This window comes from Chiloscyllium punctatum, chromosome 11 (genome assembly GCF_047496795.1).
Source record: "Chiloscyllium punctatum isolate Juve2018m chromosome 11, sChiPun1.3, whole genome shotgun sequence".
Taxonomy (NCBI): domain Eukaryota; kingdom Metazoa; phylum Chordata; class Chondrichthyes; order Orectolobiformes; family Hemiscylliidae; genus Chiloscyllium; species Chiloscyllium punctatum.
The window spans coordinates 2,268,534-2,296,102 of record NC_092749.1 but is presented as its reverse complement, the minus strand read 5'-3'; the positions used below and the strand labels follow the sequence as shown (position 1 = coordinate 2,296,102).

Sequence of the window (27,569 nt, the reverse complement as noted above, 5' to 3'; positions counted from 1 at the left end):
ATGGAATGCTGCCCATATTTCAAGGACCTGAGTAAAAGAAGTCTTATTGCAAGTGTTCAAAGTGCTGGTGAGATCACATCTGGAGTTCTATGATCCATTTTCATCTCCTTATTTCATTCAAGGCAGTTCAGAGAAGGTCCACATGGATAATTCCTGGTATGGAGGGATTTTTTTGATTAGATTCCCTACAGTCTGGAAACAGGCCCTTTGGCCCAACAAGTCCACACTGACCCTCTGAAGAGTAACCCACCCAGCTCCATTTCCCTCTGACTAATGCACCTAACACTATGGGCAATTTAGTATGGCCAATTCACCTGACCTGCACGTCTTTGGACTGTGGGAGGAAACCCACACAGACACGGGGAGAATGTGCAAACTCCACACAGTCACCCAAGGCTGGAATTGAACCTGGGACCCTGGTACCCTGGTACTGTGAGGCAGCAGTGCTAACCACTGAGCCACCATGCCGCCACAGTGAGGTTTAAAATCAGATTAGCCATGTTCTTACTGAATGGTGGAGCAGTCTTTAAGGGCTGAATGACCCATTCTTATTCCTTGTTCATTTGTATGTTTGTATCCTGGCTCCTGTGCTCTAATCCTTTCACTGTGAATACTGACATTCCATTTAGTTTCTTCAATGCCTGCTTCACCTGTATGCTTGCTTTCATTGACTGATGTATAAGGAAACCTGGATCTCATTGCACCACTCCTATTCAAGTCTATTTCTATTCAGATAATAATCTGTCATCTTGTTTTTGCTATCAAAGTGAATAACCTCACATTTATTCACATTATACCATATCCTCCATTTGTCGTGGAGTCTGATAAAGATTGATCATGACCATGATGGAATTGATATTGTTGTGTCCTGTGACTACCTGCATGCAGGCAAGGATGCCCTGAGGCATGGTAAATTGGTGAAACCAAGCAAAGGCTATAGCAACAGATGAATGGGCACTGCATAACAATCAACAAACAGGAGTGTTCCTTCCCAGTTGGAGAACACTTCAGCAGTCCAGGACATTCGACCTCGGACCTGCGGACAGTCCTCCAAGGCGGACTTCGGGACAGGCAGTAGTGAAAAGTGGCCGAGCAGAAACTGATAGCTAAGTTGGGACCTTGGGTTCATGTCACACTACAGGTGACCACCATTGTACTATACACACACACACAGGCACCCTCTCACAGACTTAGAACACTTTACACTCATACACATATTTACACTTTCTCTCACAGACACTCTCAACGCCACCCCCCCCCCCCCCCCCCCCCCACACACACACACACACGCACGTACACGTACATATACCCATATGTCTTTGTGGGGTGAATTTGTACTTGCAAAGTTACATTGTACTTTGCTCAAAAACTGCATGAATCCATGTAAGACTCTGTTAACTCACCTTTTAGATTAGAATCAGTCTAAACATTATGGCACAGGGAACACAGGGGGCTAACGCCTTCAACACCTCAACATCTTATCTGCACTGACACTAATTGTGACAGTTAACCTGAGAATGTAACTTTTAAAAAACATTTTGTGATTTATATATGAAAGAAGTGAAATTATCATGGTCATTCTAACAGATGAGAGACTTAACAAACAATCAAGGTCTTTTTCAATGTATAATTTCAGTTACATCACACTGTAAACTTTTGCTATGAATTCTGTGTCTTACAATTGTGCCCTCCACAACCACTTGATGAAGGAGCGGCACTCCAAAAGCTAGTGCTTCCAATTAAATCTGTTGGACTATAAGCTGTGTTGTGTGATTTGTAACTTTGCATGGGAGAAATTGAACTAGATGGAATTTGGTCATTTGTCATGCAGTAATTTAATGTTCCTGTGTAATATGTTGTGTGAAGCATTCCAAAATATAAAGCAATTAATCCATTTTTGCGTTTTGCAGGTGTGCTGGAACACTTGAAGACACTGGAGAAATGTGCCAAGAAGCTGGCGTCAGAACAATTAGAAGCACAGCACAAAGCACAGGTTCTAGAGCAGGAGAAAACATTGTTGGAAAGACTGAGATCAAAAAGGGATGCACTGAGGACCAGAGTGACTGCGCAGTCTGCTGGAGTAAGTGAAGATGCTTAGCAGCTTTAGCTACAATATGATACTCTGAGCCCAAGTTGGAGCCCTGTTTTCCAATCCACATGGCTCAAATTGTGAGCTTTTCACAATTGTGGACTCTCTTTCCAGCTTAACCTCCTTGTTTTTATTTTCTATGCCTCAAGTAATAAAAACAATTATCCACTCTGCCTCAGGTAATTAAAGCAAGTATCCACATGGCTTCTTAACCACCATATTCACTTGCCCTGCTACCTTCAGCAATCTGTTGGTATGCAGACCAAGGTTCCTCTGCTTTTCAATGCTTTCCAAGATTCCACCATTCACAGTGTAATCCTTTCCCTTGTTAGTCCTCCCCAAGCGCATTACTTGCACATTTTTGCAGGTTGAATTCTATTTGCCAGTGCTCTTCCTAGTCAACAGGTCTGTTGGTATCTTCAACAGTTTATAGCTATCCTCGTCACTATGGCAAACATTTTATTAACCGGCACCTATAGGACGAGGAGTGTACTGGTTGATCAAATATTCTGTTGATCAAATAGAAATGTCATGCAAAGGGGTTTTTATATGTTATTTACAGTGTAAATCACTGAAATAATAATGCACTTTTCCTTAAATAAAACTTACCAACAGAGAGCTGCCTTACTTGTACTCTCAACTGACTGGATTTCCAGTCACAGAAATATCTTTTTGCCATCACTCTCTTTTCTGTCTCTCAGCCAATTTAGGATCTTATGTACAAATTTGCCTTGGATCCATGGATTGTTTATTTCTTAATCAGTTTGCCACGAGAAACCTTATCAAAAACCTTGCTAAATTCCATGTAGATCACATCAAATGCATTACTCTCATTAACATTGCTGGTTACTAGTTGAATGTGCGGCTGAATAACTCACTCAGGAGAGCTTCAGATATCTGGATCATTAAGACTTCCTCCAGGGCAGGTGGGATCTCAAAGAGTCATTGAGATGTACAACATGGAAACAGAGCCTTCAGTCCAACCCATCCAGGCCGACCAGATATCCCAACCCAATCTAGTCCCACCTGCCAGCACCCGGCCCATATTCTTCCAAACCCTTCCTATTCATATACCCATCTAAATGCCTCTTAAATGTTGCAATTGTACCAGCCTCCACCACTTCTTCTGGCAGCTCATTCCATACACGTACCACCCTCTGTGTGAAAAAGTTGCCCCTCTGCCACCACCCTCTGTCTTCTACCTTTGAGCCAGTTCTGTATTCAAATGGCTGTTTCTCCCTCTATTCCATGAGATCTAATCTTGCCGAACGCCTTACTGAAGTCCATATAGATCACTTCTACCGCTCTGCCCTCATCAATCCTCTTTGTTACTTCCTCAAAAAACTCAATCAAGTTTGTGAGATATGATTTCCCATGCACAAAGCCATGTTGACTATCCCTAATCAGTCCTTACCTTTCCAAATACATGTACATCCTGTCCCTCAGGATTCCCTTCAACAACTTGCCAACCTCCAGTCTTCCAGCACCTTGCCTATGACTATCGATGATACAAATATCTCAGGACGACACTCGGCAATCACTTCTCGAGCTTCCCACAGAGTTCTCGGGTACACCTGATCAGTTCCTGGGGATTAATCCACGTTTACCCGTTTCAAGACATCCAGCACTTCCTCCTCTGCAATGTGGACATTTTGCAAGATGTCACCATCTATTTCCCTACAGTCTATATCTTCCATATCCTTTTCCACAGAAAATACTGATGCAAAATACTCATTTAGTATCTCCCACATTTTGTGCAGAACCACACAAAGACCTTGCTGATCTTTGAGCGGCCCTCTTCTGTCCCTAGTTACCACTTTGTCCTTAGTATATTTGTAAATCCACTCTTTGGATTCTCCTTAATTTTGTTTGCCAAAGCTATCTCATGTCCCCTTTTTGCCCTCTTGATTTCCCTCTTAAGTATACTCCTACTTCCTTTATATTCTTCGAAGGATTCACTCGATCTATCCTGTCTATACCTTACACATGCTTCCTTCTTTTTCTTAACCAAACACTCAATTTCTTTAGTCATCCAGCATTCCCTATAGCTACCAGCCTTTCCTTTCACCCTGACAGGAATATACTTTCTTTGGATCCTCATTATCTCATTTCTGAAGGCTTCCCATTTTCCAGAGTCCCTTTACCTGCAAACATCTGCCCTCAATCAGCTTTTGAAAGTTTATACCTATTACCGTCAAAATTGGCCTTTCTCCAGTTTAGAACTTCAGCTTTTAGATCTGGTCTATCCTTTTCCATCATTATTTTAAATCTAATAGAATTATGGTCGCTAGCCCCAAAGTGCTCCCCCACTGACACCTCTGTCACCTGCCCTGCCTTATTTCCCAACAGTGGGTCAAGTTTTGCACCTTCTCTAGTCGGTACATCCACATACTGAATCAGAAAATTGTCTTGTATGCACTTAACAAATTCCTCTCCATCTAAACCCTTAACAATATGGCGGTCCCAGTCTATGTTTGGAAAGTTAAATTCCCTACCATAACCACCCTATTATTCTTACAGATAGCTGCGATCTCCTTACAAGTTTGTTTCTCAATTTCCCTCTGATTATTAGGGGGTCTATAATACAATCCCAATAAGGTTATCATCCCTTTTTTATTTCTCAGTTCCACCCAAATAACTTCCCTGAATGTATTTCTGGGAATATCCTCCCTCAGCACAGCTGTAATGCTATCCCTTATCAAAAACACCACTCCCCCTTCTCTCTTACCTCCCTTTCTATCCTTCCTGTAGCATTTGTGTCCTGGAACATTAAGCTGCCAGTCCTGTCCATCCCTGAGCCATGTTTCTGTAATTGCTATGATAACCCAGTTCCATGTTCCTAACCATGCCCTGAGTTCATCTGCCTTCCCTGTTAGGCCCCTTGCATTGAAATAAATGCAGTTTAATTTATTATTCCTACCTTGTCCCTGCCTGCCCTGACTGTTTGACTCGCTTCTGTTCTCAACTGTACCAGTCTCAGATTGATCTCTTTCCTCACTATCTCCCTGGGTCCCAACCCCCCACCTTACTAGTTTAAATCCTCCTGAGCAGCTCTAGAAAATCTCCCTGCCAGTATATTAGTCCCCTTCCAATTTAGGTGCAATCCATCCTTCTTGTAGAGGTCACTTCTACCCCGAAAGAGATTTCAATGATTCAAAAATGTGAATCCTTCTCCCATACACCAGCTCCTCAGCCATGCATTCATCTGCTCTATCCTCCTATTCCTGCCCTCACTAGCTTGTAGCACCAGGAGTAATCAAGATATTACTACTCTCGCGAACCTCCTTTTTAAATTTCTGCCTGATTCTCTGTAATCTCCTTTCAGAATCTCAACCTTTTCCCTTCCTATGTCGTTGGTTCTAATCTGTACAAGATCTGTACAAGAAGGATTGGTTGTACTGAAACTGGAGGGGCACCAATCTACTTGCTAGTGCCACTCGGGTGGATTTAAACTAGTGTGGCGGCAGGGTGGGGAAACAGTAGTAAGTCAGCATGTGGAGTGGTCGATGTTAAGTCAAGTGAGTCTAATTAGAAGAATAGGCAGGACCAGGTTAATGAACATAGTGGGACTAGCATCTGAAGTGTGTTTAGTTGTCGATCTCAATGCATTTCAAAACACCCAACTTCCTCCATCATTATGTTGATCTGTCTGAGATTATTCACATACCTTTCTCTAACCTCAACATCTCTCATATCCCTCTCTTTGGTGAATACTGATATGAAGTACTCATTAAAGATCCACTTTATCCTTGAGTGGGCCTACTCTTTCCCCAGCCACTCTCTTGCTGCCAACATATGTATAAAATGCCTTGGGATTCTCCTTAACCCTGTTGGCCAAGAACATTGAGGAACAGTATGTTTTTCCTTCTTGTTAGTTACCTCAGTACCTGTCGCAGACCTAGTCTAGCAGCAATGTCCTTTAGGACCCAAAAATAAAATCACCCAACCAGAGTACATCCTTGTTCCTTTGCTACTCTTGGTCATCCTCCAAACAGTGTTTAACGTGGAACAGCACTGATTCATCAGCCAAAAACAAAGGGGTGGAGGTGTTCAATAAGTTATGATCAGCAAGAGATTCCTTGCCCTCAGCATGATGCTACTGGACTTCACTGGATCTAGAATTAATGTTGGGGACTTCCAGGGCTCCCTTCCAATTGAAAATCAAGGTACCAATGCCTCTCAAACAAAAACAGAAATTGCTGGAAAAGCTCGGCTAGTCTAGTAGCATCTGTGAAGAGAAATCAGAGTTAACAATTCAGATCTAGTGACTCTTGCTCAGACTTGCTGAGCTTTTCTAACAATTTTTATTTTGTTTCTGAATTACAGCATCTTTGGTTCTTTCCATTTTTGTTTATTGCCAGTACCCGTGCTTTGCCGAAACTGGTTGTAGGACAGTACATATCCAGTAATGGTGCTGTCTGGGAAGTAGTGTCTAAAATATGATTACATAAATATGACCGTGTCAAGCTGTTACTTGACTAGTCTGTGAAACTGCTCTCCAAATTTTGGCAGTAAGAAAGGATGATTTTACAAAGTCAACGTTGCAGAGTTTGCTGTTGTCATTTCTGGTGTCTAGGTGTCATTCGTTTGAGATCTTTTAGCTATTTGATACAATTGAATGGCTCTCTTGGCCATTTCAAAGGGCAGTTAAGAGTCAACCACATTGCTGTAGGTCAGACTAACTCAGGATAGCAGTTTCTTTCTCTATCTTGATCAACTGGACCAATGGGCTGAGGGATGACAGCATTTAATTTAGATAAGGCAAACCAGGACAGAATTTAAATAGTCAATGGTAGAACCTTGGGGAGAACAGAGATCTAGGGGTACAGGTTCATAGATCCTTGAAAGTGGAGTCACAGGTAGTCAGGGTGGTGAAAAAGGCTATCAGCTGTCAGCGATCAGAGGATTGAGTATTGGAGTTGGGACAACTTGTTGCAGCTGCACAATTCGTTGGTAAGGCCACATTTGGAGTACTGTGTGTAGTTTGTGTCACCCTACTGTAGAAAAGATACTATTAAATTAGAAAGAGTGCAGAAAAGATTTACCAGGATGCTATCCGGACTGGAAGGTTGAGTTATAAGGGGAGGTTGGATAGGCTGGGACTTTCCCTGGAGTGTTGGAGACTGAGGGGGTGGCCTTATAGAGGTATATCAGATCATGGGAGGTATAAATAAGGAAGGTAGCTGTCAGCTTTTCCCAGTAGAGGAGTCTAAAGCTAGAGGTCATAGGTTTAAGGTAAGAGGGGAGAGGTACAAAAGAGTCTAGAGAGACAATTGTTTTCACACGCTGGATGGGGGCTGCCAGAGGTAGTGGTGGAAGTAAATACAATTTTGACAATTGTACATGGATGGGATAGCTATGGAGGGATATGAACCAAACACAGGCAAATGGTAGGGGTTTAAATTATGAAAGCTGGGTGGCATTGGCCAGTTGGGCCGAAGGGCCTGTTTCCATGCAGTAAACCTCTCTTACTCTAAGGATATGACTGGCTCAGATGGGATTTTGAGAATCAATAATAATTTCATTTCATGGTCACCATTACTGAAACTGGCTTTTAATTCCAGATTCTTATTGAAATTCTGCTAGTTGCTGTGGTGGGATATGATCCTGTTTCCCCATAGCAGCACTGGGGGCTAGGAAGACCCTGCTGTTGTGTAAGATATCGGGTGAAGTGCAATATTGAGTATGATCAGCTTGTAAGAGCTCTCTTTGTCTGATATTCCCACACTGACACTAGCTCTTTTATATGCAGTCCTTGTTAGATATTCTGGCAGAGACACGAACAGTCTCAGTGCCACTGTTGGACAAAGTGGATGTTAGTGCCATGTTACTGAAAGGGAGAGTCAAGACTCTGCAGCACATTCTGGATGCATATAACCTTGCAGGTGAGTTCCTGTTCATCCTTGAACATCACTCAACTTACATAAATTTATTGTGGGATAGTGAGTACCAACTGCACACAAAATTGTTGACCACAATAATAATACTGATAATATGAAAACATGGACGAAATTAAATAAGAGCAGCAGTGGACCATTCAGCCACTTGAATACAATTATGGCTATTTTTCAAACCCTTTATACTGCAAAACTCTTTCTTAACAATATTCATAGAGTCATAGAGATGTACAGCATGGAAACAGACCTTTTAGTTCAACTCATTCATGCCAATCAGATATCCTAAATTAATCTAGTCCCATTTGCCAGCACTTGGATTATATCCTTTAAGCCTTTCCTATTCATATACCCATCCAGATGTCTTTTAGATGTTGTAATTGTACCAGCCTCTCATTTCCTCTGGCAGCTCATTCCATATACACACCACCCTGTGCATGATAAAGTTGCCCCTTAGGACCTTTTTAATTTTTTCTCCTCTCTCCTTAAACCTATAGCCTTGAGCTTTGGACTCCCCTACCCTGGGGAAAAGACCTTGACTATTCACCCAATCCATGCCCCTCATGATTGTAGAAACTTCTATAAGGTCACCCCTCAGCCCCAATCTACAGTGCACCATAAGACCATCCACAGCACTGGGCAGAGAATTCCAAAGAATTACAACTCCTAGGTTGAAGAAGTTTCATTCCTAAATCATTGCATCCTTGTCCTGAGACTGTGCCCCCATGTCTAGATTGCCCAGTCAGAAGAAACAATCTTTCTGTATCTGGCCTGTCAAGTCCTCTGAGTATGTAGTATGTTTCAATGAAATTGACTCTCATTCTAAACCCCAAGAATCTGAGCTCACTTAGCCTATCATCCCAGGGACTAATTTAGTGTACCTTTGCTGTGCTGTCTTCAGTACAAGTAAATATTTCTTTAAATGTCAAGAATAAAGCTGTACATAATATTCCAGACATGGTCTCACCAAGCCCCTATATAATTGATCCAATCCACTTGCAGTAAAGGCTGACCTGACATTTGTCTTCCAAATTGATTGCTGTATCTACCTCTTAATTGAGTTACTCAAATAAGATAGGATAGTGGTGAGAAACGACTTAGGAGGATTCTAGGAGAAGTCTGATTTCTCACCACAACTGAGAAGGGGATTATGGAGGACCTGGTGCTCGGTGGGAAGATGGGCATCCCAACAGGGCTGTAGTCTGGGAGGATTCTAGGAAATGTAAGCTTGCATACTATGACTGACCCGGTGTCAAAGAAACTGAAGAAGTCTCCTTCAACTCATCCTGAAGGCATTGACTAAAAGATAGGAAACAGAGGGGAAGTGTAGATGGGCATTCTCAGATTGGAGATGAGTTGGTGTTCCCAGGAATCAATGTTAGTACCCTTGACTTTTCTAATTTATATAGATGATTTAGCAGTGGGTGTTGAGGCAAAATCTCTAAATGTGCAGATCTCCTGAGCTTCGGAGAATAGGGAATTGTGAGGATGATGCTTACCCAGTTCAGAGGGACATTGACAAGTTGCCAAATGGTTAGACATCTGGCAGATGAATTTCAATGTGGAGAAATGCAAGACCATACAGGCTTAATAGTGCAACTTTGAGGGGAGTACAGGAGCAGAGGAACCTTGGTGTTCACATGCATAATTCTCTGAAGATGGCCAGGCAAGTTTAAACAGTTGTTAAGGAGGCTTATTGGTTCCTTGGCTTTTTTTAATAGAGGCATAGAATATAAAAGCAAGGAAGTAATGCCACCCCTTTGCAATAATTGGTCAGCCCAATTGGAGTATTGGGTTCATTTCTGGGCACCTTATTTAAGGAAATATATTAAAACCCTGGAGAGAACTCAAAGGAGATTTAGTAGAATGATACCAGGAGTGAGGGTTTTAAACATAAGGAAAGATTAGAGGAATTGGACTTATTGTCCTGGGTGCAGAGAAGATTAAGAAGTGATCTTATTGAAATGTGTTCAAAATTCTGAACAATTTTGACAGGGTTAAGAAGGATATTCTGTCTCCACAAGGTCATTAACTTGGGGTAATGATTTCAAGATGTTAGCGAGAGAGCTAGAAGTGAGGTGAGGAGAAACCTCTTTGTTCAGGAAGTTTTGGGATGAGGATGCATTGCCTGGGAGAATGGTAGAGGAAAATTCTGTACAAGGTTTCAAAGAGAGCTGGATATATATTTTAAAGAGAATTTAAAGGGCTATGGAGTTGGGGCTGGAGAATGGGAATGGTTGTAGTTCTTTTGGGAGACAGTACAGACGCATTGGGTCAAAAGGCCTCCTTCTCTATGGTAAATTCCATAAAACAAAACGAAACAAAGAACTGCAGATACTAGAAATCTGAAACAAAAACCAAAATTGCTAGAGAATTTCAGCAGGTCTAGCAGCATCTGTAGAGAGAAAGCAGAGTTAAAGTTTCAAGTCTGGTGAGCTTTCTTCAGAACTAATAATAGCTCTGAAAAAGTGATAAATATACTGAAGATGGGGTTGGAGAAGGGTGTGGGAAGTAATAAGCGAATGGTAGAGACTTTGCCCAGAGAGAGAAAAACGGTTAGGCAGACAAAGGGATGGGTAATGGTAAGCCTGAGAGAAAGAAAAGCTGCTGATGCGGGCAAATGGGAGTGTGAGTTGGTTGTGCTGAAGACAGTTCGTGTCACAGTAGGTCCAAGCGTGTGAGGTGGGTGAAAGACATAGAAGAATGTGTTCCAGTTCTAAAATTATTAAATTTGATATTGAGTCTTGAAGGCTGAAAAGTCCCTAAGCAGAAATGAGATGCTGACCTTTAAAACCTGGGAACTATAAACCATAAGCCTAACACTTCTGTGGTCAGTAGGTTACTTGAGAAGATTCTGAGGGATAAGATACAACATGAATTTGGAAAGATAGGGTTTGATTAGCAGTCAACATGGCTTTGTGCATGGGGTATCATGCCTCAGAAGCTTATTAGGGTTATTTGATGAAATGACCAGGAAAATTGAGGAGGGCAAGACAGTAGACATAGTCTGTATGGATTTCTGTAAGACCTTTGATAAAATTCCACATGGTAGGCTACTCTGAAAGGTTTGGGGCAGCTTGCAAATGGGATACACAATTGGCTTGATGGTAGGAAGCAGAGAGTAATAGTGGAAGGATGCTTGTCGGACTGGAGGCCTGTGATTAGTGGAGTGCCTCAGGGGTTGGTGCTGGCCCAGAGCTGGTTGTTATCTATATCAATGATTAATAAGTTTATTGATGACACTAAAATAGGCGGTATTGTGGACAGTGAGGAACGTTATCAGAATTTGCAGCAGGACCTTGATCAGCTGGGGAAGTGGGCCAAGAAATGGATTTTAATATAGATAAGTGTTAGCTCTTGCATTTTGGAAAATCAAATCTAGATATGAATTACATGTTAAATGGTAGGGCCTTCAGGAGTGTCGTGGAACAGAGCAACCTTGGATTTCAGGTACGTGGTTCTTTGAAAGTGGAGTCCCAGGTAGACAGGGCAGTGAAGAAGGATTTTGGCACACTGGCCTTCATCAGTCAGGCAATTGAGTATAGGAGTTGGGAAATTATGTTGCAGTTATACATGATGTTGGTGAGAATACAGTTGGAGCATTGTGTTTAGTTTTGGTCACCTTGCCATAGGAAGGATGTTATCAAACTGGAAACAGTGCAGAAGAAAATTACAAGAATTTTGCCAGGACTCAAGGATCTGAATAATAAGGAGCGGTTGGACAAGCTAGGACCTTTTGTCTTTAGAGCGTAGGAGACTGAGGGGGGATCTTACAGAAATGTGTAATATCATGAGAGGCTTGGGTAGGATGAATGCACTCAGCCTTTTTCCCAGGGTTGGGGAATCGAGGACTCGAGGACATCAGTTTAAGGTTGGAGGGGAAAGAATAAAAGGTTATCTGAGGAGCAACTTTTTACACAGAGGGTGGTACGCATATGGAATGAGCTGCCAGCGGAAGTTGTTGAATCGGGTACATTAATAACATTTAAAAGGCATTTGAACAAATACATGGATAGGAAAGGATACGGGCCAGGGAAATGCGGTTAGCGTAGATGGACATTTTGGTTGGCATGGACCAGTTTGGGCTAAAGGGCCCGTCTCCATGCCATAGGACTCTATGACTCTATTTTATACTCTGTTTATAAGTCAGCCCTGATTCAGGTAAAATATCAGCAGCTTTGAAGGTCAGATTAGACATGATCCATGGTTTGCTTTTATCATAACCGTGGGTTCTGTTTTACTCTTTTAGGTTAAATTAGTTCCAGCCAATCTACTTGGAGCACCTTTTGTCTTTTGATAGTATATTGTAATTTAGTGGATAGATTAAGGCCATTTATCCCTTTACTGATGCTAGATTTTGGTGAAGTATCAGAGAGACTCGGGCATCAGAAGGAGAGGCAAAAAAGTCTGTTTGGATGATCACTGTTGGTTACACTTGATCTTTTTCTGTCTCTGTGTAGGAGTTAGTGTTAAGGTGAGAGAGCCAAGCTCAACATTCTCTTTCTGTATCAGCACTGCATATGAGGGTATCTACCTAGACTCTTATTACCTGGACATTCACACCAAGCATCCACGCAAGATAATTCAGCACAACATACCTGCCTTCATCCCTCTGGAGCAGACAGCTCGCAAGTACCTGCAGAATGACCTTAAGCAGTTCATGGATGTGCTGCGTGATGCCCTGAATGCCTATGCCAGCAGAAGATATCAGGTGGAGCAATTACAGGTATAATTGGTACAAAGTGATTCAGCTGAATAATATTCAGATGGAATAAAGCACTCTCAACTATTTTAAACTGAAAGTAAACCTTCCTTCCTGTAAAATACTCCCAGAGCAGGCTCAGTAATGGTTGAGATACAGAGTAAAGCCCTCTCTACTCTTTTAAATTAAAAGTAAACAGCAGGTAAAGCTCTCTCAACTACATCCAGGACAGGGACAGACAGAGTAAAGTTTATTCTACAATCCAAAAAAACATAACACTTCTTGTACACTGCCCCAATCAAGCACCCCAGGACAGTACAGCACAGGGCTATTTGATAATAAAGTGCTATATATATATATATATATATATATTATATATGTGGATGAGTAATCCAGAGGCACAAATTAAAATCCCATACAGCAGCTGAGAATTCAAATTTAGTAAATTAAATAGATCTCAGATGAAAAGTGTTCTTTATAATAATGATCACGTGACAAATGAATTATTGAGAAAACCTGCCTTATTTTAAAATTTGCCATCCTCATCTCGACTAACCTCAAAAAAACAGCTTGCTACCACCTTCTCAAGAGTGTTTAGAGATGGACATAATTTCTGGCTTTGCCAGCCATGTCCACGCCCTGTGAATGAAAGCTCTCTCTGTTCTCTTCCAACAAACACTCAGAGTAGGTACTGAAAGAGTTCAAAGCTTTCCACATGAGGAGGTGGTGGTATAATGCTAATTAAAGAATCATACTGCACAGATGAAGGGGAGGGGCAACCTGGTAGTATTATTGCTGAGCTGCTAATCCAGAGACCCAGGGAATGTTCTGGCAACCTGGGTTTGAATCCTTCCATGGCAGGTGGTAGAATGACTGACTGCGTGTGCCCACGGTCAGTTGTCGTAAATGCCCATCTGCATCAGTAATTTCCTTAGCAAAGGGAGCAGTGAGTCACTGATTTGAGCTTTTAAATTTGAAGTCAGAGAGCAGAGGTTTCTTGGAAAGGAGGGACTTCTTACTTTTATTTCCATCCAGCGAAATAAGTCAGTGTTTTCTCAACCAGAGATCCTACCTTCGTAGGGCCTCCCACCCAACCACCTCCTCTAACCTTAAAGATCAGAGGCATATCAGGTAAGCATCTCTTCTTTTTTACTTTGTGATAAGGGGACTAGGAGGGATGGCAGTGCAGGGACAGCAATGTTCCTCCTGTATGATGTTTGAGGTGAGGGATGCCATTAGTATCCCATCCAAGTACATCTGCAGGAAGTGCACCCAACTCTCGCTCCTCCAAGACCATGTTAGGGAACTGGATGAACTTCAGATCATTCAGGAGGCAGAGGCTGTGATAGATAAGAGTTACAGGGAAGTAGTTACTCCTAGGCACGAAGAAAGCTGGGTAATTGTTTGAAGGGGGAAAAAACAGTCAGTGGAGGGATCCCCTGTGGTCGTTCCCCTGAAAAACATGTATGCCGTTTTGGATACTGTTGAGGGGGATGACTTACAGGGGTATGCAGTGGGGCCCAGGTCTTTGGCACAGAGCCTGTCCCTGTTGCACAGAAGGGAAGGAGGAGAATGATAGTCATTGGGGACTCAGATAGAAAGTTTGTTGGGAACGAACGAGACTCACGGTTGGTGTGTTGGCTCCCACGTGCCAGGGTCCGTGATATCTCTGACCGTATCTTTGGGGTCCTGAAGGGAGAGGTGACCAGCCTCAAGTCGTTGTCCATGTGGGTACCAACGACATAGGTAGAAAGAGGGATAGGGATGTAAGGCAGGATTTCAGGGAGCTAGGGTGGAAGCTCAGAGCTAGAACAAACAGAGTTGTTATCTCTGGTTTGTTACCCGTGCCACGTGATAACGAGGCGAGGAATAGGGAGGGAAATCAGCTGAACATGTGGCTGCAAGGATGGTGCAGGAGGGAGGGTTTCAGGTTCTTGGATAATTGGGGCTCATTCTGGGGAAGGTGGGACTTGTACAAACAGGACGGTCTTCACTTGAACCAGAGGGGTACTAATGTCCTGGGTGGGAAATTTGCTGGTTCTATTCGGGTGGATTTAAACGAGCTCAGCAGGGGGATGGGAACCGGAGGTGTAGTTACAGTGCACAGGAGGATGAGAGTAGGAAGGACAGGGACAGGATTTCAGGGTCACAGGAATGTGCTGGCAGACAGCGAAGTGGTTTGAAGTGTGTCTACTTCAACGCCAGAAATATCTGAAATAAGGTAGGCAAGCTTGCAACATGTATAGGTACCTGGGACTTTGATGTGGCCATTTTGGAGACATGGATAGAGCAGGGTGAGGAATGGAATGTTGCAGGTTCCAGGGTTTAGATCTTTCATTAAGAACAGGCAAGGTGGTAAAAGAGGGGGTGGCGTGGCCTTGTTAGTCAAGGATAGTATAACGGTGGCTGAGAGAACTTTTGATGAGGACTCGTCTACTGAGGTAGTGTGGGCTGAGGTTAGAAACAGGAGAGGAGAGGTCACACTGCTTGGAGTTTTTCATGGGCCTCCACAGAGTTCCAGGGAGGTGAAAGAGAGGATTAGCAAAATTATTCTGGGTAGGAGTGAAAGGAACAGGGTGGTCATTATGGGGGACTTTAACTTCCCCAACATTGACTGGAAATGTTATTACTCTAGTACGTCAGATGGATCAGTTTTTGTCCAATGCGTACAGAAGTATTTTCTGACACGGTATGTTGAAGGGCTGACAAGAGGGGAGACCACACTGGATCTGGTGCTTGGTAATGAACAAGGCCAGGTGTTTGATTTAGTTGTAGATGAGCACTTTGGAGAGAGTGACCATAATTGAGTTACATTTAGTTTAGCGTTGGCAAGGAATAGGTACATGCTACAGGTCAAGACTTATCGATGGGGCAAGAGCAATTATAACGCAATTAGGCAAGAATTAGGATACATAGAATAGGGTAGCAAAATGCAAGTCCTTGATTGGTATGTCACTGTCAGACAGGGAGGAAGTGATAAGGTAAGGAAACTGTGGTTTACTACAGAAATTACATCTCTTGTTAAGAAGAAGAAGGAGGCTTATATGTTGATGAGGCAAGATGGTTCAGAAGAGGTGATGGAGAGTTACAGATCAGCTTGGAAGGATTTAAAGAGAGAGTTAAGAGCAAAGAGAGGACACAAACAGTCTTTAGCAAATAGAATAAAGGAGAACCCAAAAGCTTTCTACAGGTATGTGAGGAATAAAAGGATGATTAGGGTAAGAATAGGGCCAGTCAAAGACAGAAGTGGGAAATTGTGTGTGGACCGTGTAGAGATCGGAGAGGTGCTAAAGGAACATTTCTCATTGGTTTTCACTCAGGAAAAGGAGAATATTGTAGAGGAGAATAATGAGATATTAGACTAGAAAAGATTGAGGTTAGTTACGAACAGGTGTTACCAATTCTAGAAGGAATGAAAGTAGATAAGTCCCCTGGGCCAGATGGGATTTATCCGAGGATTCTCTGGGAAGCTAGGGAGGAAATAGCCGAGCCTTTGGCGTTGATCTTTGAGTCGTCATTATCTACAGGTTTAATGCTAGAGGACTGGAGGATTGCAAATGTTGTGCCCTTGTTCAAGAAGGGCAGTAGAGATGACCGAGGTAATTATAGGCCAGTGAGCCTTACTTCTGTTGTAGGAAAGGCTTTGGAAAGGATTATAAGAGAGAAAATTTATAATCATCTAGCAAGCAACAATTTGATTTCAGATAGTCAACATGGTTTCGTCAAGGGTAGGTCGTGTCTCACAAACCTGATTGACGTTTTTGAGAAAGTGACCAAGCATGTAGATGAGGGTAGGGCAGTTGACATGGTATACATGGACATCAGTAAAGCCTTTGATAAGGTCCCACATGGTAGCCTTTCTCCACATGTTGGAGAAAATACAGAGGCGTGGAATTGAGGGTGATTTAGCAGTTTGGATTAAAAACTGTCTTTCTGAAAGAAGGCAGTGAGTGGTGGTTGATGGAAAATATTCAGCCTGGAGTCCGATTACTAGTGGTGTTCCACAAGGGTCTGTTTTAGAACCACTGCTGTTTGTCATTTTTATAAATGATTTAGACGCAGGAATAGGTGGATGGCTTAGTAAATTTGCAGACAACACTAAAGTCGGTGGAGTAGTGGACAGTTTGGAAGAATGTTACAGGTTGCAGGGGGACTTGGATAAACTGCAGAATTGGGCTGAGAGGTGGCAAATGGAGTTCAATGTAACTAAATGTGAGGTGATGTACTTTGGGAAGAATAACAGGAAGGCAGAGTACTGGGACAATGGAAAGATTCTTGGTAGTGTGGATGTGCAGAGGGATCTTGGAGTCCATGTACATAGATCCCTAAAAGTTGCCACTCAGGTGGATAGTGCTGTTAAGAAGGCATATGGTGTTATAGATTTCGTTTGTAGAGGGATTGAGTTCCGGAGCTGCAATATCATGCTGCAACTATACAAAACGCTGGTGCGGCCACACTTGGAATACAGTTCTGGTCACCATATTTCGGGAAGGATGTGGAAACATTGTAAAAGTTGCAGAGAAGATTTACCAGGATGTTGCCTGGTCTGGAGGGAAGCTCTTATGAGGAAAGGCAGAGAGACTTGGGTCTGTTCTCATTGGAAAGAAAGCGGCTAAGAGGGGATTTGATAGAGACATACAAGATGATCAGAGGATTAGATAGTGTAGACAGTGAAAGTCTTTTTCCTAGGATGATGACGTCAGCTTGTACGAGGGGGACATAACTACAAATTGAGGGGTGATAGATTTAAGACAGATATCAGAGGCAGGTTCTTTACGCAGAGAGTGGTAAGGGTGTAGAATGCCCTACCTGCTAATGTAGTCAACTCAGCCACATTAGGGAGATTTAAACAATCCTTAGATAAGCACATGGATGACGATGGGATAGTGTAGGGGGATGACGTGAGAATAGTTCACAGGACGGCGCAACATTGAGGGCCAAAGGGCCTGTTATGTGCTGTATTGTTCTAGTTCTATGTAAAGAAAATTGGCTATCTTTATCTGGTCTGGTCTACATATGACACCAGGCTCTGATATCTCGACTGCCCTCTGGGCAATTAACAATGGGGAAAACAAAAATGGATCCATGTCGAGAGACAAATTTTTTTTAAAACCATCTATGCTACCACCCAGAAGGATAAGGTATGAGCAGAAATGATAAATGGGAACAACACCATCTGTAAGCTGCTCTCCCAGCCACTGGCCAGCCTGATTTGGAAAAATATGTTTGTTCCTTCGGTGTTGCTGGGTCAAAATCCTGGAACTCTTCTTTGGCAACATTGTAAGTGACCCTACATCCCCATGGACTGTACTGGTTCTAGACAGTGGCTCACCACCGTCTTCTCAAGGGTAATTCAGAATTGGCAACAAATCTGGGCAAGACAATGACATCTACATTACTTTGTACTTTTTGTTTATTTTTTCAAGTAATTAAGCACTCAGGACTCAGAGTAGAAATTAGGTTCAGAATGAAGTTACCGCTACACTACTGACCAATAAGTTTACAATAAGCTAAATATTAATAATGTCTCTCTTTCCGAGGTGCACCACCATACATCCCTGACGGGCCAGGTACAGAGGAATGCTGCATATAACTTGTTGAAATTTCAGTATCCCATTCAGTGTGGGGACATGCATCATGACGTCCAAGTGAAACTGGTATATGAGGATCCTGCATGCTACCTTCCGACTGAAGTCACATTGACCTGTACAGGTAAGAACAAATAGGAGTTGGATCCCAATACGTGGTAATTGTATACCTCAGGAAGGTACAGTATGGGGTTAGATACAAAGTGTCCTCTATACTGTCCCCATCAAATACTTCAAGGACAGGTACAGCACAGAGTCAGTCACAATATAAAGTTTCCTCTTCAATATCCCCATCAAATATTCCCTGGACACGTATAGCACAAGATTTGATACAGAGTAAAGTGTCCTCATCTCTTTTAACTGAAAGTAAATCTCCATCTATGCTTTTAAACTGAAAGTAAAGCTCCCTCAGCACTGTTTCCATGATACATTCCCTGGACAAATATGACCCAGGTGAAAATCCTAGAAATTCCGCCCAAATGGAATTGAGTGCCCCTACACCAAATGAACTGTAGTGTTTTAAAAATGTGGCTAACAAAGACTTTTTCAAGGGTAACTAGAGATGGGCAATAAATGCTGACCTGACCTGTGATAGTAACATCCCATGAATTCATTAAAGAAAATCAACAGGTGGAAGCATTAGCATTAATCTCCTCATATTATGTGTTTGTCTTACTGAGTGAGTGGGGAGGGGATTGAATGAGGATGGAAGAGAGTTGTATTGGGCAAGGCAGCTGGTAAAAATGCGAACAGTTTTTGTCCTTTTATTTGAGGAAAGATAAACTGGCATGGGATGCATTCCAGGGGTTCACTAGGCTGATCCAGGTATGGAGACTACTGTCTTGTGAGAAGTTGGTTGGGCCTGTATGCATTGGAATTTAGAAGAATAAGGTATGATCCCATTGAAATATAACAAATTCTCTGGGGACTTGACAGGGTAGACATGAAGAGGTTGTTTCCCCTTGTAGCAAAGTCTGGCACCATATGACATAATCTTAAGGTAAGGGATCACTCGATTAAGACAGAGCTGAAGGATTTCTCCTCTCAGAGGGTTGTGAATTTATGGAATTCTTTCCCACAGAAGGCTGTTAAGGCTAGGTCATTCAGTACATACAATGCTGGAATAGACAGATTTTTAATCAGTAAGGGAATGAAGAATTATTGGGACAAGGCAGGGAAGTGGAATTGAGAATGATCAGATCAGCAGCCATGATCTTATTGAATGGCAGAGGAGACTTGATGGGCTGAATGCACTACCTCTGTTCCGACATCTTATGATCTTCAGGGTTTGAGCAGAGGCTAAGAAGAAAGCAAATGAGAAAGAGCGAAGTATCAAGCAAGCAAGATGGGGAGGGAGGGATTGAACTGAGCACTGGATTAAGTGAGGGAGTCTGTGGGAGAATATGTTTTTTTCCTTTGTTTATTGGATGCGGGTTTTGCTGGCCATGACAGAGTTTATTGCTTATCCTGAATTACCTTGAAGAAATGGTGGTGAGCTGCCTTCTTAAATTGCTGCAGTCCATGTGCTGTAGGCAGATCCACAGTGCTGTTAGGGAGGGAGATCCAGGGTATTGACTCAGCAAAACTAATGGAACAGTGAAATGTTTCAAAGTTGGAGGGGAACTTGCAGGGACTGGTGTTCGAATGTACCTGTTGCCCATGTCCTTCTAGATCAGTGGTTTCCAAACTTTTCAGTAATATGACATACTTTCAATGAGACAACAATTCCACAACATGCCCACTGTTGTCAGCTGAATTGATTGTTCAAATCAATAACATTTACTCGCACTAGCTATGGTTAAGGCCTTACTGGAAAGGTTTGCAACATTGTGCATACAGCAAACTAAACAAGGATCATAAGCATTAGTATTTTAAATCCCTCAGCAAAAATGCATCATCTTTGACTGTGAGCACAGACAGATTTTTAAAATCTGCTCAATTCAACTGTTTCGATCTATTCATGGATAATGGATCAGAGGAAAACACAAAGGAAATTGCAAATCACTAGATTGGTGAGAAACATAGGCCTGCCAGTTTATGCAGAATCCTTTGATCTGGGGAGGATTTATGTGACCATACTCATTGGAATTTAGAAGATTGAGGGAGGATCTTCTAGAAGCATATACAATTATGAAGACAACAGGTAAAGTGGAAGCGGGGAGGTTGTTTCCACTGGCCGGTTGAACTAGAACTAGGGACATAGCCACAAAATAAGGGGGAGCAGGTTTAGGACTGAGTTGAGGATGAGTTTCGTCACCCAAAGAGTTGTGAATCCATAGAATTCCCTGCCCAGTGAAGTAGTTGGGCAGGCAGGAAGCTGGAAGAACACAGCAAGGCAGGCAGCATCAGGAAGTGCAGAAGTCGACATTTCAGGACTGGGGGTGGGTGTGGGGATTGCTGCAGATAAAGGGGGTGGTGGGGGCAGGGTGGTGAAGTGGGGATAGGAGAAAACAGATAGAGGGTACGACCTGGTTGGTCAGTGGTAGGAAAGAATCTGGTTGGTGGCAGGGAGCAGGGGAGGGGAGATTATTTGAAATTGGAGAACTGTTGGGTACCCAGGTGTAAGATAAGGTGTTCCTCCATTATGGGTGGTACAGTGGTTAGCACTGCTGCCTCACAGCGCCAGAGACCCGGTTCAATTCCCAACTCAGGCAACTGACTGTGTAGAGTTTGCACATTCTCCCCGTGTCTGCGTGGGTTTCCTCCGGGTGCTCCGGTTTCCTCCCACAGCCCAAAGGTGTGCAGGTCAGTTGAATTGGCCATGCTAAATTGCCTGCAGTGTTCAGAAAGGGGTAAATGTAGGGGAATGGGTGGGCTGCGCTTCGGCGGGTCGGTGTGCAGGTTTGTTTGTGATGCTCGACGGATTGTTCCCTAAGTTTACGTTCGGTCTCCCCGACGTCGGGAGCACCTGATATAATAAACTAGGTTGGAGGAGAGGCAGGTGAACCTCTGTCTCACCTGGAAGGACTGTTTGGGGCCCTGATGGAGGTGAGGGGATAGTGTTACCAGCAGGTTTTGCAAGCGAAGGTACCTGGGGGTCTGCTGGCAAGGGTGACACGAACCAAGGACTGTCGGAGGAAATGTTCCTTGTGGAAGGCAAAGAGGGGTGGGGAAGGGAAGATGATCTTGGTGGTGGGGTGTACTTGGAAGTGTTTGAGGATGATGTGTTGGATGCAGAGACTGGTGGGGTGGTCATTGGTGGGGGGGTTAGAGCAGTGGAATGGGGAATGGAGGTGGTGCAGCGGAGGACTGTCTGGATGATGGAGGGAGGAAAAGCACGTTGTTCAAAACATTTTTGTCTCTAACCTAGTGAAGTAGTTGAGCTGCCTCATTGTATGTTTTTAAGACAAAGATAGATACATTTTTGAACAGTAAAAGAATTAAGAGTTATGGTGAGAGAGCAGGTAAGTGGAGCTGAATCCATGAAAAGATCAGCCATGATTTTACTGAATAATGGAGCAAACCCAATGGGCCAGATGACTTACTCCTGCTCCTGGCTCTTCTGAATTGAGGAGAGCACCACAAATCATACTTCTCTAAGAAATCTGCTATCCTGTTGTTTTTAGGTATGCCAGTGTTGAAAATGCTAGATTGACAAGGCATGCTGTTGCGAAAGAAAAAACTATAGCAATAGCATGGTCAGAGATTCTTGATATTCATGGCCCACAGTCAGCTAAAACTGGGGTTGGGGGGGAGGGAGGGAGGGAGGTAGGTTGGAATTTGTTAGGTATGTCCAGGTTGGTGTTTTAAAACAAATATAAATAGTTCAACTAGGAAAGGGGGCCACACGAGACCTCATACTGGGAAATGAACACAGCCAGGTGATTGAAGTTATGGGAGGGAGCATTTCAGCAGCAATTACCATAATTCTGCAAGTTTCAAGTTACTTATGGAGAAGGAAGGTACTAAATAGGGGAAGGCTAACTACCATACTGTTAGACAGGAACTAGGGGGTGGCTGTTTGAGGGCTGATCCATGTCTGGCATGTTGGAATCTTTTAAGGACCAGTTGATTAGAGTTCAGGATCAGCATGTTGCTGTGAAAATGAAGGGCAAATATAGCAAGATTTTGAAACCTTAAATGCCTGGAGAAATTGAGTGCTTAGTCAAAAATGAAAAGGAAGCATAAGTAAAGTTTAGGAAACTGAAGACAGAGCCCTCAAAGAATATAAAGGTAGCCGGTAAGAATTCAAACAAGGAATTAGGAGGGATAAAAGGGCCATGAAATGTCCTTCACAAGCACGATTAAGGAAAATTCCCATGTGTGTTATACATATATAAGAGCAAGAGGATATCTGGGAAAAGGGTAGGTCTATTCAAGGATAAAGGAAGAAATTATACATATAGATGGAGGAAGTGGGTGAGGTCCTTAATGAAAACCTGCCTTGGTTTTCACAAAAGATTAGGACATGGTGGATGGTGAGTCTCAGGAGTAGTAATTTGATATTCTGGGGATTATCAATCTGAAAATAGATGTTGGGGGTTCTGACTGGCATTAACGTAGACAAGTCCCCAGGCTAAAGCTTTAAGCAAGTGGTGCAGAAATTATTGAGAAGATTCTTGGGGATAATATTTATTGCTGTTTGGAAAATACAGACTTATTAGCGATAGGCAGCATGGGTTTGTGAGGAGAAGGTCATGTCTCTCAAACTTGGCCTTATGGTTTGAGATAAAACCATTCTTCGGAATTTAGAATAGTGGGAATGGAGGTTAGAGCAGTTGAATGATCCTCCTGCAGAATGTGGGAGGTAAGGGTCACCACTAGTCTCTGCTGACTTCCTCTGCGGGAAGTGCACTCAACTCCAGCTCCTCGAAAACCGTGTCAGGGAACTGGAGCTGGATGAACTTTGGATCATTCAGGAGGCAGAGGGGCTTATTGGGAGGAGTTACAAGGAGGTAGTCACACCTCAGTTGCAATAAAAAGGCAGACGGGTACAGTCAGGGGACAGAAAAGGAACCGGCAGGCAGTGCAGGGAACCCCTGTGGCCGTTCCCCTCAACAACAAGTGTACCGTTTTGGATACTGTTGGGGAGGATGACTTACCAGGGGTAAGCCATGGGGTACAGGTCTCTGGCACAGAGTCTGTCCCTGTTGCTCAGAAGGGAAGGGGGGTGAGGAACAGAGCATTAGTCATTGGGGACTCCATAGTTAGGGGGACAGATACGAGGTTCTGTGGGGATGAGAGAGACTCGTTGGTGAGCCCCAGGTGCCAGGGTTCATGACGTCTCGGATTGTGTTTTCGGGAGGGGGAGGGGGAGCAGCTCCAAGTCGTGGTCCACAGTGGTAGGCAAGGGATGGGGGTTTAAGGCAGAAATTCAGGGAACTAGGGTGGAAGGTTGGTGCTAGAACAAACAGTTGTTATTTCTGGTTTTTTATGCGTGCCATGTGCTAGAGAGGTGAGGAATAGGGAGAGGGAGGAGTTGAACACATGGCTACAGGGATGGTGCAGGAGGGAGGGATTTGCATTCCTGGATAATTGGGGCTCATTCTGGGGTAGGTGGGACCTCTACAAACAGAATGGTCTGCACTTGAACAGAGGGGAACCAATATCCTGGGGGACGATATTTGCAAATGCTGTTTGGGAAGGTTTAAACTAATTCAGCAGGAAGATGGGTACCAAATTTGTAGATCTAGTGTTCAGGAGGTTGAGAGTAATGAGGTCAGAATTTGAGATTTCAATTCCTGGAGCATCCAGAATAAGGTGAGTGAACTTGCAGCACCTGGGACTTCACTATTGTAAAAACAATGACTGCAGATGCTGAAAACCAAATACTGGATTAGTGGTGCTGGAAGAGCACAGCAGTTCAGGCAGCATCCAACGAGCAGCGAAATCGACGTTTCGGGCAAAAGCCCTTCATTAGGAATAAAGGCAGTGAGCCTGAAGCGTGGAGAGATAAGCTAGAGGAGGGTGGGGGTGGGGAGAGAGTAGCATAGAGTACAATGGGTGAGTGAGGGAGGAGATGAAGGTGATAGGTCAAGGAGGAGAGGGTGGAGTGGATAGGTGGAAAAGGAGATAGGCAGGTAGGACAAGTCAAGGAGACAGTAACTGAGCTGGAAGTTTGAAACTAGGATGAGGTGGGGGAAGGGGAGATGAGGAAGCTGTTGAAGTCCACATTGATGCCCTGGGGTTGAAGTGTTCCAAGGGGGAAGATGAGGCGTTCTTCCTCCAGGCGTCTGGTGGTGAGGGAGCGGCGGTGAAGGAGGCCCAGGACCTCCATGTCCTCGGCAGAGTGGGAGGGGGAGTTGAAATGTTGGGCCACGGGGCGGTTTGGTTGATTGGTGCGGGTGTCTCGGAGATGTTCCCTAAAGCGCTCTGCTAGGAGGCGCCCAGTCTCCCCAATGTAGAGGAGACCACATCGGGAGCAACGGATACAATAAATGATATTAGTGGATGTGCAGGTAAAACTTTGATGGATGTGGAAGGCTCCTTTAGGGCCTTGGATAGAGGTGAGGGAGGAGGTGTGGGCACAGGTTTTACAGTTCCTGCGGTGGCAGGGGAAGGTGCCAGAATGGGAGGGTGGCCCCACCACCAGGGATATATTTCCCTCCCCACCCCTTTCCGCCTTCCGCAAAGACCGTTCCCTCCGTGACTACCTGGTCAGGTCCACACCCCCCTACGACCCACCCTCCCATCCTGGCAATTGCATAAAATATGGAGGCATGGGATTGAGGGTGAATTAGTGGTTTGGATCAGAAATTGGCTAGTTGAAAGAAGACAGGGTGGTGGTTGATGGGAAATGTTCATCCTGGAGTTCCGTTACTAGTGGAGTACGGCAAGGATCTGTTTTGGGGCCATGGCTGTTTGTCATTTTTATAAATGACCCAGATATGGGCTTAGAAGGATGGGTTAGTGGATGACACTACAGTCGGTGGCGTTGTGGATAATACTGAAGGATGTTGCAGGTTACAGAGGGACATAGAATAGCTGCAGAACTGGGCTGAGAGGTGGCAAATGGAGTTTAATGTGGAAAAGTGTGAGGTGGTTCATTTTGGAAGGAGCAACAAGAATAATGTACTGGGCTAATGGTAAGATTCTTGGTAGTGTAGATGAGCAGAGATCTCGATGTCTGTGCACATAGATCCCTGAAAGTTTGCCACCCAGGTTGATAGGGTTGTTAAGAAGGCATACAATGTGCTAGTTTTTATTGGTAGAGGGATTGAGTTTCAGAGCTATGAGGTCATGCTGCAGCTGTACAAAACTCTGGTGCGGCTGCACTTGGAGTATTGTGTACAGTTCTGGTCACCGCATTATAGGAAGGATGTGGAAGCTTTGGAAAGGGTTCAGAGGACACTTACTGGGATGTTGCCTGGTATGGAGGGAAGTTTGTATGAGAAAAGGCGGAGGGACTTGAGGCTGTTTTTGTTGAGGTGATTTAATTGAGAGAGGGTTAGATAGGGTGGAAAGTGAGAGCCTTTCTCCTTGGATGATGATGGCGAGCACGAGGGGACGTAGCTTTAAATTGAAGGGTGATAGATATAGGACAGATGTCAGAGGTAGTTTCTTTACTCAGAGTAGTAGGGGTATGGAAAGGCCTGCCTTCAACAGTAGTAGACTGACCAACTTTAAGGGCATTTAAATGGTCATTGGATAGGCAAATGGATGAAAATGGAATAGTGTAGGGTAGATGGGCTTCAGATTGGTTCCACAAGTCAGTGCAACATTGAGGGCCTGTACTGCACTGTAATGTTCTAAAAGTACATGGGATCTGGGTAACTTGGCAAATTAATTACAGTATTGGTTTACTAGTCGGAGACAGAGGGTGGCAGTAGAAGACTGTGTGTGATTGATGGCGGTGTGTGATTGAAGGCTGGTGCACACTAATGTGTCATTGTGATCAGTGCTGAGTTGTTTGTTCATGATATTCACAAAAAAAACCAGAAGAAAATGTGAGACAGATGATAAATCAGTTTGTGGATTACATGAGGATTGGCCATGTGATTGACCATGAGGAAGTTACAGGAGGACACAGACTGGTTGGTCAGGTTGGCAGGTCAGTGGCAAATGGAATTTTATTCTTAAGTGTGAAGTAGTAACATGATGAGAGAATGCAAGGCACTCGACAACTCGGAGGAACATAAGGATCTTAAGATCCTTCTACACAGATTCCTGAAAGTGGCAGGACAGGTGAATAAGGAGGTTAAGAAAGCATATGAGATGTGCCTTTGCTGTGACTGATAAAGATTATGGGAGCAGGGAGATTATGTTGAAGCTATACAGGCCACAGCTGGAGTTACTAATTGCAGTGGAGGTGGGTACAGAAGAGTGTCACTGGGGTGTGGCTTGAGATGGAATGGCTTCACTTTGTGGAGCTGAAAATGTGTTGCTGGAAAAGCGCAGCAGGTCAGGCAGCATCCAAGGAACAGGAGAGTCGACGTTTCGGGCATAAGCCCTTCTTCAGGAATGGGCCCTTCCTGAAGAAGGGCTTATGCCTGAAACGTCGAATCTCCTGATCCTTGGATGCTGCCTGACCTGCTGCGCTTTTCCAGCAACGCGTTTTCGGCTCTGATCTCCAGCATCTGCAGTCCTCACTTTCTCCTTCACTTTGTGGAGGCTGGATAAGATCAGGTTGTTTTCTTTAGAGCAGAGAAGACTGAGAGGGGACCTGATTGAGGAATATAAGATTGAGGGGGCATGGATCAGGTGGATATAAAGCAGCTGTCCCCTTAGTTGACAGGTCAGTGACAAGGGAACATAATTTTAAGGTGAAAGACAGGAGGTTCAGAAGGGATTTGAGGAAAAGAATTTTCACCGAGGTTGGTGGGAATCTAGTATGCACTGTCTGTGAGAGTAGTGGAGGTGGGAAATCTCTCAACCTTTAAAAAGTACATGGATGAGCACTTGAAGTGTCATAACATGAAAGCTATGGGCCAAGTGCTGGACAGTGGGATTGTTTGAATAGACATGGTGGGTTAAATTGCCATCTTTTGCACTGTAACATTTCTGAGATTCTGAGTGAAAAGTGCAAGGGTTTATATATGTCTTTCTCACTGTAACTGCCTTACTTTGCACCAGCAGAAGATTCAGAATCCATGAGGACAAAGTTAGAAAGTCATCAGCAACTCTTCCAAAACATGGAGCTTCACCGAGTATTTAACAGCTTGAAGATGCAACAAGAAACAGTTGTATCAAGCAGCTGTCTCTCTGCAGTACACCGTTCAGCCAGTCCTTCCAGTCACTGAGTGCTACAGCCTTCAACTACCACATTACAAAAGAGGCTATGGAACAGGACACAAATAGGATCGATCTTGAAGTTCTGAATTATTCCTCAATAAAAGAGATGACTGATTCTGTATTAA

General features: G+C 43.7%; 1 protein-coding gene across 1 annotated transcript; it reads left to right on the top strand.

Moving 5' to 3' along the window:
• Positions 1–27,569, top strand: cenpo (centromere protein O). The gene is made up of 6 exons (XM_072580142.1): positions 1–67; positions 1,911–2,080; positions 7,842–7,974; positions 12,444–12,709; positions 18,226–18,397; positions 27,286–27,569. The coding sequence occupies exons 1-6, from the start codon at positions 1–3 to the stop codon at positions 27,450–27,452; spliced, it is 975 nt and encodes a 324-aa protein (XP_072436243.1). The 3' UTR covers positions 27,453–27,569.